This window comes from Cannabis sativa, chromosome 3 (assembly GCF_029168945.1).
Source record: "Cannabis sativa cultivar Pink pepper isolate KNU-18-1 chromosome 3, ASM2916894v1, whole genome shotgun sequence".
NCBI lineage: Eukaryota > Viridiplantae > Streptophyta > Magnoliopsida > Rosales > Cannabaceae > Cannabis > Cannabis sativa.
Genome location: NC_083603.1, coordinates 32931397 through 32947229, shown reverse-complemented (window position 1 = coordinate 32947229; position 15833 = coordinate 32931397). Strand labels below are relative to the sequence as shown.

At 32.4% G+C, this 15833-nt stretch overlaps 1 protein-coding gene across 2 annotated transcripts; it reads right to left on the bottom strand.

The window, feature by feature from the left end:
* Positions 1 to 20: 20 nt before the first annotated feature.
* On the bottom strand, positions 21 to 8466 carry LOC115709953 (uncharacterized). 2 transcript variants are annotated; one of them, XM_061111857.1, is made up of 18 exons: positions 8254 to 8466; positions 7500 to 7569; positions 6436 to 7218; positions 6192 to 6338; positions 5966 to 6079; positions 5707 to 5765; positions 5305 to 5371; positions 5103 to 5154; positions 4916 to 5008; positions 4747 to 4830; positions 4229 to 4647; positions 3560 to 3621; positions 2134 to 2203; positions 1469 to 1549; positions 1288 to 1389; positions 1002 to 1126; positions 595 to 679; positions 21 to 377 (listed from the first exon to the last, which is right to left on the bottom strand). In XM_061111857.1, the coding sequence occupies exons 1-18, from the start codon at positions 8286 to 8288 to the stop codon at positions 252 to 254; spliced, it is 2574 nt and encodes an 857-aa protein (XP_060967840.1). In that variant the 5' UTR covers positions 8289 to 8466; the 3' UTR covers positions 21 to 251. The 2 variants fall into 2 exon arrangements, with proteins under 2 accessions (XP_060967840.1, XP_030494088.1); XM_030638228.2 differs by lacking the exon at positions 8254 to 8466 and adding an exon at positions 7773 to 8212.
* Between the last annotated feature and the right edge of the window lie 7367 nt (positions 8467 to 15833).

Here is a 15833-nt window from a genome sequence, read left to right as displayed (position 1 = left end):
CTGGTAGAAGGGTCAGCTAGTTTACTTAACCAAAATCTCTGCACCTTTATTATCTATTAAAAAAACATAAGAAAAATGATTGAATGTACAATGAATTTCAGTTTTTAAATCCTGGGAGAAACAAGGTGACTTTTGAATTTAAATTGATACATATCATCGGCTCCTAAGCCAGTTGTATGCACATTTACAATACAAAAAGTGGGCAAGTGTTAAACCAGATCAAGTACAATCTGTCTTTCAACAAGACAGCATTACTGCCCTTGCTCACTTGTTTTCTTCTCTTGTTCACTTGTATTCTTCTGAGGAGTGCCCACCACATCTGTTGCTCCATTGGTTGATTTAGTTTCGCTAGACTCTTCGGCATTAGATGGTTTGCCCTGTGATGCACAAACGGATTCTAATTTGACAAAGCTTTTGATACAATGTATTTGGAGAAATGGCAAGGTCAAAGGAGCATGAATATGGGCTATTACATATCTTCTTTACAAAGGGGAATTATATCTAGTGGTAAAATACTTCCTTCAAATTGTTTGGAAACATAAAAATACGCCTTTTTCATAGGACTAACAAGACTCACTGAAAGATCACAATTACCTTATTTCTGTCGCGCCAACCAAGTGCAAATGGCAAAATACCCCTTCTTGTGTTCTCCTGAGTGGTTGCTTGATTTCCCACAGACCTAGAATGGCAGACAGCCGTGTCAAGTCATCGAATAAAGAACTAAAGATTTGAACTAGAAGGATATGGCATGTACATTAAAAAATGGAAGCTAAGATCATTTACACATTTGGGTAGATTTATCTCTTTAAAAAAAGTTCAGTATTTTAATTGAAGGTCTTCGACAGGGACTATAGTAAACATCGCCTCCCCAACCCACATAGATACTTTTATCAAAATCAATCTCAAGTCCACACCCATAAGATGATTTGGCCTAGAAAAGGGTAAGAAAAGAAACAAAGGGGAATAAAAGATACTAAATCAATTTTCATGTACAGATGTACCGTGGAGAACAATGTGCTTTAACTTGGCCAGTTTGGTATTGCAGTGTAGCCTCCAACAATGATTCTGCCATTACAACCCTTTTCTCCATTTCAGCAAGTGAAGCCACAGCCTTTTCATATTTTTCCTGTATAACAGTATTACCTTGAAAAACAGGTATAACATTGACTATATATAGTAGTAACAATAAAAATTGGTTCATAAAGCAAGAATAAAACAATGAAACAGAGAAACACGGCAGCCAGTGATCATCTTAAATAACCAAGATATCCCAGTACAAAACAAAACCTGAAGCACATGTACTGCATATGTCTGAGCAGCTGCATCCCGCTCTGCAATTATTCGAGCATCTTCGGTTACCTTTTGCTCTTGTTCCACCCGCATCAAGACCTATTATATGTACAACCCATAAAATTTATAGGCAGGAAAAAAACACAGAACATTTCCTAGAAACTGAAGCAGATAAAACCTTGAGCATTGCAGCTTCTTGTTCTTTCTTATCAGAGAGGGCTTGATGTAGGAGGGCAACTTCTTGCTCCAATTGCTCAACCTGCAAAAGTGTAAGTGAAGACACGCACATGAGAATAGAAAAAAGTATAGAAACTAATATTGCCTGAATAATGATAATAAAAAAAAAAGACCTTTCTTAGTACAAGTATGTAAGAATATTGCCACCTAATATAATGACGTTATTGAAGTAATCTAATCTTTAGCCAATAGGTGCTTGTGAACAAAATTGTTGCTTGATAACCAAAGAAAGCACTTTGTTCAAATGAAAAAAAATACCTCCTTCTATGTGTTTTGAGCTTCAGAGACTGGACATTCAATAATTAATTCAACATTACAATTTACATGTATGAAAAAGATGGAAAAGCAGTTAAAAAGGTGACATAAGAACATATTTATTAAGCAGCAAGTTTATAGATGTAAAGGACCTGTTAGAGTTCACAAAGAAAGGAATTAAAGCATTTAGGAAAGCTGTCAGGAATGAGAACCACAATATATCTAAGTATATTTGATCTACACTAGAACAAAATGTTCTTCAGTAGGACTTCACAAAACTGATATAGATCAATGATAGGAATATCCTTGTAGTTCTTTTTTTATTTATTTTTTTTAAAGAAAAAAAATTACCCTTGCACTCAATTGTCGTCGATTATCATGCTTGACCATCTCCATAAATGCTGTCTCCAGCTCCTCTGCTCTGGAAAAACAGAGAACCATAAACTGTGATACACACACCAGCAGTGTATAAAGTCAAAACCAGAAAAATACATAAAGAAATATGGAGGGAAATAGAGAGATTTTCTTGAAAAAGTAAAATGCCCAGGATATTCGAGAGACCTGGTTTTTCTCCAAGAGCTACCACTCAATTACAAATCAAAAACATGACCCCTTCTCACACTCTCCTCTCTATTTTAATTCCCTAAGGTGGCGTTTGGTAACACTTTTTTAATCAGTTTTCTGTTTTTAAAAGTCGAAAAGTGAAAATATTTTTCAAAAACATGTTCTATAAAACTGTGTTTACTTTTCAATTTTATAATTAGAAATTAAAATTTTAAAAACAAAAAAAAATCACTTTCAATATTTTTTTAAACAGTTTTTTTTTTCTTAATCAATCTTTTAGATTACGACCAGACCCGGACCCAAATCCCCTCCCCACAACCCTGGCGCTGAACCCGGCTTTTGACTTGAACCCGAATCCGACCCCGGACCTAGACCCAACTTAAATAAAATCAAAAAATAAAAATAAAAATAAACTTTACAGAACACACTTTTGTTTTCTGTTTATAAAATTGAAAAACAAAAGTGGTTATAAAACGCATTTTTTTGTTTTTCAAAAATAAATTTTTTAAAAACAAAAATTTTACTTTCATTTTGTAATTAAAAAATTAAAAAACAAAAGTGTTACCAAACAGCACCTAAACTTTCCAAACAAAGCTGAGACCACTAACAAAAACAAATAATTCAAAATAAATCATAAAGCAGAGACAAAACATAAACTTCCATAAATAAGCCATCTCAATTAAAGCGAGGTCGTCTAGCATAGGTATAACGAATTGGCGGTTTATCACAATGCTTACTTTCAAGTCAATTAGATTCCAATTTTTTAATATTAGGATGAGTATATAGAAACTTGATCCCACTTATCACCTATGGATGTTTATACTCCTTGATAGTTAATATCACTAGGGCCAACTATCAGCACAGATACACATATAGATATACATTGAAGCTACAGTTAACATGCTTGGTTGATAATGAAATAAAAGAAAAATACACACTTGTAATGTAATGGCAAAGAAAGAAATCAAATAAAAGAAAAATAGAAAGTAGCATAAAAAGAATTTTGTAAAATTTTAGAATTTACATCATGAATACTAAATAAAAATGTGGATGAAGTAGGTAACAACCATAATTAGGTAGGACAAAAAGCTTCACATGTCTTCACATGTTTTTCCTTAACTACTGTCTCCATGAAACATGGAACATGAAGAAACGAATCTGAAATTCTTCTCCAGAGAAAATTTAACCCTAAGCTTGTAACATATTAACTAACCTGAGTACTGCATATCTTTTTTCCTCCAGCAACCTGCATAACTCAACCTTCAACCAGACCACCTGCTCATACATAAATTGCTTCCTTTTGTCAACTACGAAGTTAAGTTCCATCAATCTAGAATCACTTTCAAATCTATGATTGGAAGACTAATGGCACCACAAATGGATGCGTGATAATTTACCATCTATGGCATGCTATAGATAGTAAATATCAATGAAAAATTTAAGCTAAGTAATATAAAAGCCACTCAGAGATTGCAGAGATCCTGGTGAGAAGTGTTGGTGTGCCCCTGCAACCTACAATGATTGTGCTAACAAAGATGGCAGGTGCCCTGGTAAGAAGAATTGATATGCCCTCAACAACCCTCAATGTTCATGTCATTTATGAATTATTAAGACAAGGGAGCATACAATTCATTTGAGATCTATTCTTAGAGCAAAGTTCTATTGGCATGACCATGAATCACCTAGTCATAGACTCACCATATGCAATTCAGTTGAAAATTATAATGGAAACAGCGATTATGAAACAAAAATCTGCAGTAAATAACCTTTCTAGTTAATTAGAGTGATGCCACGTTTTGAAGTTTTCAACTACACAGATATACAAAATAAAAAGATAAATAAAACATACATTTCTTTGCCGAGAAAAAGATGAGATGACTACCTGTTCTTGGAGATCTGGTAGAGAATCCACTTCTGGATCTACAGCTATGTTATCAAGCAAATTGTTGAGATTAGCAGAGTGAGGCTCTAGATGAGATTTATCTCCCTTTACAGTCTCACCTCCTATGTTGGTCTTTTTCTCCTCTATCAGTGATGCAGGATCATGCTTAAAGCTGTAAAGTTTAGTTGCCAGCCCTTTGGAATCCTTCCAAACCCGACCTTTTCTTGATCTTTCCTCAACTATTGATAATACAGCTGGCCGATGCTTTTCTCTCAACTCTTCCAACCTAGCTTCTGTTATAGCCAGAAAACCCATGCAAGCAGTCAAAACTAGCTGACTGCTGTCAAATGTCGAGCCTGCAAGGGATTGCAACAAAGTAGTAGCATCTCCCGCATCTTTTGTTGTAATTAATGCATGACCTGCGGGAATAGATAGCAACAAAGTTACATAGCTTTAATCGCAATAGCAACATACATGAACTAAGTTTTGTACATGCATCTTAACCTGTAAGAAATTACCATATAATTCCATCAGTGCAAGTGCTGTTCTAAATAGCATAACACGATTTCCATCATAAAGAAGCACATCCCATACACGGAGAACTGAAGATTGACAAAGTAATGAGAATGAATGTAACTTGCTAGAATGAAGCTTGATATAGAGAAAGATTAGACAAAAAATCTTCACCACTTTCCCAAGGAATCATATTCACGAAAATAGAAAGAAACCAAGGTCCAGAGATCCATGCCACCTGCACTCCCAAGTAATCCAGATGATTAACTGCAAGTGAAGCCAAAAACGAATAAATTTCCCACATTGTTTCGTGTTAGAAAAAGAAGAAAGGAATATATATGTGATAATTAGAATTACACACCCAATTTCGGAAATCTTTCCCGCATCAACTCCTCAAAGACAAGCTGGTCCACCTGCGCATAAAAGGAAAACAACATATATTATATGCTTAGAATCTCTTGAAGCATACTATCCATTGGCTTTGCTTTATGCATTGAAAAATAGCCTAAATCATATAGAAATTCAGCATACTTGGTCAGGAACTCTGAATGTTAATATCAAACCTGAGATTCTATCATTTCCTCGGTATAGTAGCCCTCAAAGTAGTCATCCAGTATACCCACAAAAGTCCTGAGAAATATTCATATTGGAAAAAGATATCCATAAAGCTAATCATGTTAATGTTGTTTGGACATTTCTATCTCTGACTGAGTGTGTTTAAAAGCATGTAGTAATAATTATTTCCAAGGATGATATGTTTCACAAATGCAAGTTTCTGCCCTTAAAAAAAAAAAAAAAAAAAAAAAAACCAACAACAACAACAACAACAACAAAAGAAGACCACAATCAACAAACAAATTATGCACCACTACAAATCTTGCAAAACGATTTTAAGGCTTTTTTTTTTCAAAAATTGCTACAACCCTACATCTTATATATAAAGAAGAATAACCTTTGAAACCTACCAGAAGGCATTTTCCTCAGGCATCAAGAGTAGTAATATCCCTGCAAAGAAATTCATCGCCTGCATGTATGTCAGCAGCATCATCAACATAAAAAATTATCCACACGCAGAGAGAGAACGTTATGTATAACATCAATCATATAAATAGAGTTTTTCAACTCGGTGAAAGTTAATTGTAACTTCAAGATTTGAGTAGAAGTTAATGTGATAGCTTCATCAAGGCCAATTGACAAATTATTTACTAAACTTGTCCTCGTTACCTGGCAGTATCCAACAGATGGATTATGTCGAGCATAAGCTAAGAGCAAACGCCTCAACGAGTTTCTACCATTCTCATCCAAAGCAGGATGACCTGGAAATGTGCGTGGTATGTCCTGCACTGGAAGCAAATTCAGCACAGGAAGAGAGCCAAATTACAATGTAGCTCAAAAGAAGCAGCACCTACAAATCAAAATGACAAAGTCCAAGGCGCATGCATCAAATGACCTTCTCAATCTGCCTTTTCCATTTGCTGGCTGCAGCAGATAAGGCATCACTGTCCTTGCCTTTATCAGTGTTACTTTCTTGAGCAAGTAAATCATCGTAGTATCTCTCCACCCGACGGGCCTTCACACCTACAAAAGCTTGCCATACCTGTGATGGTAAGATTATATCAAATAGAGCACTTTGTTTAGAATCTTACGAAAAAAAAAAAAAAATTATTATTTGAAACTAAAAGTGTAAGCTAAACCTCTCCTCTGAGATCCTTAGGCACTCCTCCTTGGACGAGGCACTCCAGTTCTTCTCTCCAGGGAAATATAGGATCAAAAAGATTCCAGCCCTCAGCAATTTTTTCTGTTCCAATGTCATCTTCTGCCCTATCACAGTCAACACTGGCCGTAGCTCCATCATTCACAGGTTTCTCTGAATCACCATCAGCTGTAACAAATTCCTCACTGAAAGAACTGTCACCAGGAGGGATCCCATTAACACTAATCCCTTCTTCCCCAGTATCTGCTTTCTCATAGATCTCTTCAACCTCCACAATGGTAGCATTCACAGTGTCATTCAAGACATCATTTACAGAGACGTCTTCCTTAATTTTGTCTGAATTTTTCAAAGAACCTGTCCTGTCGATAAATTGAAGTTCATTTTCTCCTGCAACAATTATTAGTTCATCTTTTATATCCTTCTTCTTCTTCTTCTTAACACGAGAGCCCATAATATCTTCTATAACACCAAGGGATGATCGAATTTGAGCCCATGTGTGAACCTTCCTTGGTTTAGTTTCATTTGAAAGTTGCACCTCACTTTTGAGGTCACCTTCTGATGAAGTATCATCATTAGTAATCAATTTTCTGTCACTTGCATCGTCTCCTTTCCCAAGCCTCTCTGAGATTATTTCTACTTTTGTCTCAGTCGAGTTTGCCTGTGATGCCTCGTTATGTTCTTTATCTGAAGAGCAAGGTTGAGAATGGCTTGCCAGCTGTTCAAGGAAGTCCTTCCATCTATTCGATCTTTCCCCTTCCTCCTCCTAATATCACAAAGACAGTGTTAAGCCAGACCAACCTAATGTAATTATATCCTCATTTTATGTTCTGTTTCTTTTAGTTGTCAATATTTCAAGCACAAACATATAATCTTATCAAAATAATAAGCTCCAATTGATGGAATAATTATTTATCATATTGTCACAAACCATCTCACTTATCTGAAAATAAAAATATTCCTATAAAACATTCATTTATGAAGAGTTGAGATCATATCAATTACACCGGACAGAGTCCCACTATTAACAATTCAAATAGCGGATACCTTGTAAATATTAGCATACTCTCTGTATCGTTGTGTGTGCTGAGGTCTCAAGGCAAATCCATAAGAATCCCTGATGGTATCAAACTTATAAGAATCTAAAAAAGACAAAGAAATGATGACAAATCTCACTGAACTCGAAGATCTCATAAGAGAAATTCGAATTAAAATTCATGAAAGTGCAATTAAGCAAAATATAAATGTTTCCTGTGATCCCAAAAATAAGGGAAAATTATCAAACGCAAAGAAAGCTCTCTATTTCTTTTTTTCACAAACCTGGAATCAACTTCCAACGAGCGGTTACTCAACAAGGACAACAACATAGCTCAAAAATATTTACAGCTCCACTTCCCATAGCTCTCTCACTCTCATGAAACCAGACTCAGAAGTCTAAATCCTTTACTCTTGTACCACATTTTACATCACTCACACTAATCATCAACACAAAACAAAATCAAATTGAAAACCCAATTGACAAACAAGATCCTGGTTTGAAATGAACAATGTCTTGCTATAGAGAGAGCCAAAAACAGCAAACAATTGACCCAATAATGTGGAATGACGATAACAATCTAGGACTAGAATTTGTCAAAAGGCCATGCAAGAATTTAGGGGTCACGTGGAGAAACCCAACAAACTGCAAACCCATATTTCCATTTTTTTTTGTAAACTAGAAATAAAATTAAATTGTTACAATGAATATGTAATGTATGTACATGTATCATCTCTTACAAAATTATTTATGCTTGTTATGTACCTTCGAGGCTCGAGATTGAAGGTGTGATCCGCCATAAGAGCGATTGTATAGGGTTTGACGAAGATTGTTGGTCCTCTATAAGTTGTATATTGTAATTTGTAAGGTTCCGAGTTGTAGCGAGTTGAGGTGAGCGAACTCGGTAACTGGCTATCGCTCTCGTCTGTTTATGGTCACGTGTCTGGTTTTTTTGGAGGGAGAAAAGGGACGAATGGCTCCTTCATTTAAGGGTTCTGTCCCACGTGTCGCTTCTCATGTCTTCTAACTAACTACTTTTTTTTTCTAATAAAAATAAGAAATTTTGATAAATATGGGAATTGAATACATAGTTTACTTTTAGTTTTTTATGGCATAAATAAATAAGACTATAGGGTTGGGTTATGGGTTTATTTTTTTTTTTTTTACATTTATATGGGTTTTTTTATGCCATATTTTTGTAAAAAAAAAAAGTAAAAATCTCATATTTGTAAAACAACAATAAGTTTTGCCGGAAAAGTCATTGGCACCGAAAAAGTCACCGAAAAAGTCATATATTTTCTAGGTTGGCATTTTGAACTTTAGGGGTGATTCGAGGACTTCAATCTCAGGGGAGAAGGGTGATCTGCGTGCCCGGTCAAGTTTGAGATTAGTGAGTTTTGGGCCGGTCAGACCTTGTACCATGTTTTAAGTTGATCTAGTTGTGCTTGCACAAATGGATGAACTTTTTCAACTTGTTGACCGGCCTGTGTCACATTGGGATCTCTTTGAACTAGATCCTAGATGCGGATACCTGGCTGGACAGTTGGTGGGACGTATTGTTCGTCCAAGCCCCTTCTTCAATTTAGGTCAGTCCTGAGATCATGAGTGGCACCCAACCTATCAAATACTGAAGTACCAGGTGGCCTTCCTGTCTGACTTATTTGGCTGGCAGGTTGGCTAGAAATTTTAGTGTGTATAACTCCACCTAAAGGACGGTTCAGCAGGATCTGGCTGTCTACCGCTTGGCCCACAGGCTGGACCTGTGGCCATGGATTGGACGGCTGACCATTGTGAGTTTGTGTGGTATGCCTAGTTGCATACCCTTCTGAACTGCCCAAGGGAATACTAGATGCAGTAGCTGGTTGTTGATTGGTGACTTGGTAGGCCCTTCTTATTAGTACGATGGCATGCCTCGTGCGATCATCCATGGTTGCCTGCCTGCTGAGCCCTCAGAGTTTCCATCTCCCGGTCCCTCCATTCTATAAATTGATGTCTTTGTTCGTCAAATGCAAGGTTTATGGCTACATGGAGATCCTCCTAATCATGGTGCAAAGCGTTATTATGACCTTGCATGAGCCTAAGGGTTGCTCGGAGGTTCTAGATTTCAGTGTTGTCTCCAACTGGCCTTTGAGCATTAATGGTCAATGGGACCTCAGTGTTGGGAATGGATTAATCGGCTGCTGAACTGGTGTTTCCAGTCTCTTGTATGCCTGGTCCCAGCCAGAGGGAAAGTCACTCCATGGCCCACAGTATGTGGTTGTGTATTAACTAGCTCGAGGTTTGTCCCTGGTGGTCCTCTGGTGTTTCCAGGAGTTTACACGTTGGGATCTGTCACCATTGGGTCGCCCTGATCAGCAAGGCCTCTACAAGTTTGTACAACCATCCTATTTGCCTGTCAAAACTTAAGAAAAAAACTTGTGTTGTTGCTCTCAACGAAAGCACCAAAATGTTGACCTCGCTTTTACCCAACGACAATGAGTCAAATAATAAGCGATTGGATAATATAATTAAAAGAGAGCAAAAACGATAAAGTAAAATGAACACCATACTTTAAAGAGGTTTGGCTCCGTGAGTGTGGTAATAGCCTACTCCCCTTATATTGTATTGACTTAGGAGAAAGAACGAAGTGTTCTTCCCCTTTGAAAGCTCTTACAACTGTTCTCTGAGTAATTCTCTTAGATCACCATTTTCTCTCTAGAATCTCTCTCTAAAGCAATTCTTTTGATCCCTTTCATAGTGAGGCCAGGTCACTATTTATAGGGGCTTAATGCATGAGGGACGGTTTCCCTTTCGCTTACAATGCATAAAATAGAAAATTACAATGATTACATAATTACAAGATATGAAATAGGAAACTAGAACAGGTTGCCATATTTCTCTGACTCAATCCCACGAATATAGGGATTGTCTTTGTGTCTGGACATAACTGTTGGGTTTTATGCCCTAAATAAAACTCTATTTCAATGTAATCCAGATTATTCAATATCAATAAAGTAACAGAAGTATTTTTCATTCATTTGTGTATGTTTTGGTTCACTTTATCAATTGTTTGTCTATTTGATTTATAAATTCATCCAAACCCCTTTCACATACTTGATCATGTTTATTGTGTTGTCAACACAGTGGAAAGTAAACATGACTATGTGAATAAATGATTCCTAGATTTATCAGAACACTGGGTTTTACTGATATGACAATCTACAACAGAGTTTACTTGCAATTGGAGAAATGCTATGTTCTTTCCAGAACATTGGTTAAAGTAAAGCTCAGGTTGGATGCATGGAGTATGCATTGGAATGGACCGATATTGAACTTTGAAATAGATTTATAAAACTTACAGTAATATCTATTCAATTCAATATGACTAAGTTGATCCTAGATCACATGATCGAAATCCTGATATGGTTAGGCTCAATCTCAAGAGTGTTATTCGTGTTCTTTGATTTGTTAGTTAAGCCTACTTTTGGGTCAGGGTGATACGTACATTTTGGGAACACGGTAGTGCAATTGAGTGGGAGCGCTAACATAAATATGGAATCTATCACTTCTATCTGGCGAATAGTTTGCAAAGGATGATTTCCTTCGAGCTTAACCAAACGAGATAAATGGTGGAGTACTCATTTCACTTAGCTGAAATATCATTTATACAGGGTTAAGTGTTTTAAGGATAAAATACATTGTAGGGTGTTACGGTAATTTAGTCCCTTTACAATGTAAATCATCCATATAGAGGATCATTGATCAAATTAGGATTATAACAATGGATAAGTAATGATGTGTGTATATGGTGGAACATATAGAGCATTCTATATACTGAGAGTGCAATTCTAAGTTCTATGCGTGGATTCAACAAAGAATTAATAAGTTAGTGAATTTAAGTAGTAAATTCTAGATCTGCTTATTGGAAGCTCGGATATATAGACCCATGGTCCCCCCACTAGTTGAGACAATATTACTTGTAAGACTCATTTAATTTATTTTAATTAATCAATTATAATTTTCAAGTTAGACAATGTCTAATTGAGAATTTATCACTTATTAAGAGCAAAACAGTAAATAGAGATTTTGAAGAGCATATTTATTAATTAGGAAACTTTAATTAGTTTTATTATTAATAAATAAATGACAATATATTATTTGATAATTAATTTTAATCTATATATAAATATAAAGGAATGCACAAGACAATGTGAGGTGGCATTCTAAGAATTCATTTCTCTATGTTTTCTTTTTTGTTATTTTTTTGTATTTCTTAAGAAACTTTGTTAATTTTAACTCAATAATAGAAAGTTCTTTAGGAAAAGTAAAAATCCCACATCGTTTAGAAAACATTAAGAATGTTGTATTATAAGCTATATGAATGTGTAGTAATTTTTGTGAATGTTGTATAATGGGTGATTAATAGTATTAATCTAGCCCACATAGTTATTTTTTTTAAATAAAATATATATTATTTTATTAATTATTTAAAAATCTAACAAATGAAAAAATTATTAATTTATTTTCAAAATTAAAGTTTTTTATAAATTATATTTTTTTAATGTTAGCAAATCTATATATCTATATGTATATATATTAGGTTATTGTTACGTTCATTGCACGTATACTTAATTATAGTTTTTATTTTTGTTATGTGTATTTTTAAAATTTTATAAATTAAAGAAAACCACTTATTAATTTACTAAAATATATTTATATTAATATTGTATATTAAACAATATTTTCTAATATTGTATATTTAACATACTCCCAATATTAAATCTATATATCTATATATAAAGGAATGCACAAGACAATGTTAGCAAATCTATATATCTATATATTGTATATTTAATATTAATATTAAATAATATATTAATATTTATATATATTTAAATTAATCTAAAATAAATAATATTAATATTTATATATATTTATGAAAGTAACCTTACTAACATCGTTAAATTTAACAGAATATTCTTATATTTATAAAATATTATGTTAAATAAAAAAAATCGTTAAATAGGCACATTTTATATGTAAGATATAAAGGAATAAACAAGATAATGTAATATGACATTCTAACAATCTATTACCCTATGTTTTCTTTTTTGTTATTTTTTTTTTATATTTTTTAATTTACTTTGTTAATTTTTGACTCAGTATTAGAGAGTTCTTTAGGAGAAGAAAAAAATCCCACATGGTTTAGATACCATTAAGGAGGTTGTATTATAGGTTATATAAGGGTGTTTAGTAATCTTTGTAAAAATTGTATAATGGGTGATTAATAGTATTAATCTAGCCTACTTAGTCATATTTTAATAAAATATATATTATTTTATTTTCAATCTTGGTAAAGATTTAAAATTTTAAAGATAATATATTTTTTAAAATTTTATCAAATAAAAATAAAAATATTTTATTAATTTTTTAAAAATTTTGAGTTTTTCAAATTATATTTTTTTTAATGTTTCCAAATTAGTTAAAACATAAACATTTAAAAATAAAATCCTTTAAAAAATATTTGAGATTTTTATAAAATTAACAAATTATGATATAATAATTTTTCTCTTTTACATAAAATTTGAAGTTCCCACAAAATAACTAAATTGAAAATACAATTATAAAAAGTATGAGAAGTCAATTCATCACTTCAAAATTAGCAAAGTATAAGAAACCACTTTGAATATATATATAAATATTTATATAAATATATATATATATATCTATATATAACCATGAGTGGACAATTTACAAATTTTGAAGAAGAGAAAAAAAATCATTCAATTGGTATTTATTTATTTTTATAATTATTTTAAAGTTTTCTAAATAACTTTGCTAATATAGTTTCACAGTTTTATTTTTTAAATAGCCTTATATGGTTTAAGAGCTATTTTTGGTGATGCTTGTGAGATATAAATAAAATATTTTTTATTCGTTTCGCTTTGATTCGTCTAAAAATATATGAGTGATTGATAACTTAATCTTCTCCAATTAATTATAATTTTATTATTATTATTTTGAGTCATCAAATCAAATCTATATATTTATCTAATATATATTTTGAGGCAACATCCAATTATTTTAGAATTCTATTTTTTCTAATTTTATTCATTTCTATTTTAAGTGGTATTTAATATACTTATAAAAAAATTATACACAACAATATATTATAAATAATGATATAATAAAATCTAAATATACTTCAATTAATGAATAATAGGTAATCAATTTTTTTTAGTAATTAATAATGATATCTAATAATAGTTACATAAAGAAATAAGAAAAATTAAGGTGATGAAATATGAATTAAAATATTATTCTAGCTTTATTGAAAAATGGTAAACGATTATAATTTATAATATTTTACTTATTTAGTAAAAATATTAACAACTACTTAAAATATGACTTTTTGAAATAAAAAATATAAAGAATAATCATAAATTAAAATTTATTTTTCAATGATGATAATGATTATGCGAAGTACGATATGATTACAACAATCGCGCAATTGTATAACCAACTTCATACGGTACTTATTATTTTAATTATCGCAAAATAGTAAGATAAATAAATATTTTATTATGGAAATAATTAGTCATATGAATTATGAGTTTTCTTTTCATCATTACAATTTAAGGTATAAATTTTACATCCATATAATTTATTAAAATTAATTCTCTTATCTAAACATTTTGTATAGAAATATTCTATCACTAATAGTTTTATATAAATCTCGCAATTTTAAACTTTTAAAAAAAGATAATGTTACGACAATCCCTTTTATAGTTGTCATCCTACATTTATTTTTGTAGAGAAGGTATTTTAACGGCACCATAAAATAAAATGTAAAAACTTTTATAAATAATAATTAAATACACACATTAATAAAATATTATATTTTAGATATATCACTCAATATAAGTATAATAAACATATATATACAAATAAAGATTATACAAGTTAAATAACACCGCGCGAAGCGCGGCTTAGTTACCTAGTTATTAAATAATTAGATTTGACATTTATGTGGTTGAACAAAGGAATTGGCAGTTTTTGACAAAACAGGAAACTAGCAATGTAGGAAAAGGAAAGTTGGAAAAGTGGCAAGCCTTGTTTCCACAATGCCTAGGCCGGCCACTATACTTCCCTTTTCACATTGATTTTTCAATTTTTAAATGTGAATTAATTCAACCATAGCCCTAGGTGATCTTCTATAAATAGAAGGTAAAGGCTTCAGTTTTTATACACACACAATATTCTGACATAATTTTCTCACACAAAAACTCTCTCTGAGCTGCCACCCTCTCTCTCTCTACCTTCTCTGTTTCGAAATCTATGAGTGATAGAGTAGTGCCCACACACATCAAGTAATACCTCAATCATAATGAGGAAGGCTGTGTAGAATTCAGAAACAACAAAGAAGGACTATCGGGCTCAGATCTTGATTATACTCTGCGACAGAAAGGAATCAAGGGTTAGAGATCTGAGTGGGAGGAGATATATATTCCGCTGCACCCAATGTAAGATTTCTGATACTTTTATGTGTTTAATTTTCCATCGTTTTAGAAGTTCATATTTAGGTTGTTAAATCAACATACTTGTGAGTAGATCTAAGTTCCTAGTAAAATAACTTCCAACAACTGGTATGAGAGCCATGGTAATTGATTTGCTTGCAAGAAATTTAGATTTAAAACGATTTGTTTGTGTTTTGGATGGTATCATGTTGCTTTGTGTGTCATATTGATGTTTGATTGTTGTTTGTGAATTCTGGGAAAAATAGTTACTTTTCTGTCTCTGTAATTATTTTTGTTGGATAGTTTGGAAAATTCTAAGCAATTTAATTTTTTACAGAACTCGATTTCGATTTAATTTGAATTAGTTATTAATTTTTGAAAATTGGAAAAATCGTGATGATGAACACCTTCACACGCGCGCGGAATGGCTGCATGCAGCCTCCCTACACCGTGTGAGCTCGGCCAACACCCCTAAAACGTGCGCGGATGGGTATGCCTGGCATACCATCCGTACTGTTCATCAAATTTTTCAATTTTTTCGATTTTTCATGCTATTTCATGGAATTAACTTCCGATTTTTTGTGTAGTTTTGTATATTGATTTTTATTTTTCAAATTTCAAATCTAATTATCAGAAATAAATTAATTTGATTTTTCAAAATTAATTTTAGATATTAGTGTAATTTGATTTTGAAAATAGAAAAAATCAAGTTTTGTTTACCTCTTTTCTTATTTCCTTTAAAATTTGATTTTTTTTTTTTTTTTAAGGTCAGATATTAATTTTTTTTTGGTAACTTGACCTTATTTAGAATAAGATCAAAATAATCATTATATTTTAAAAGAGGAAATA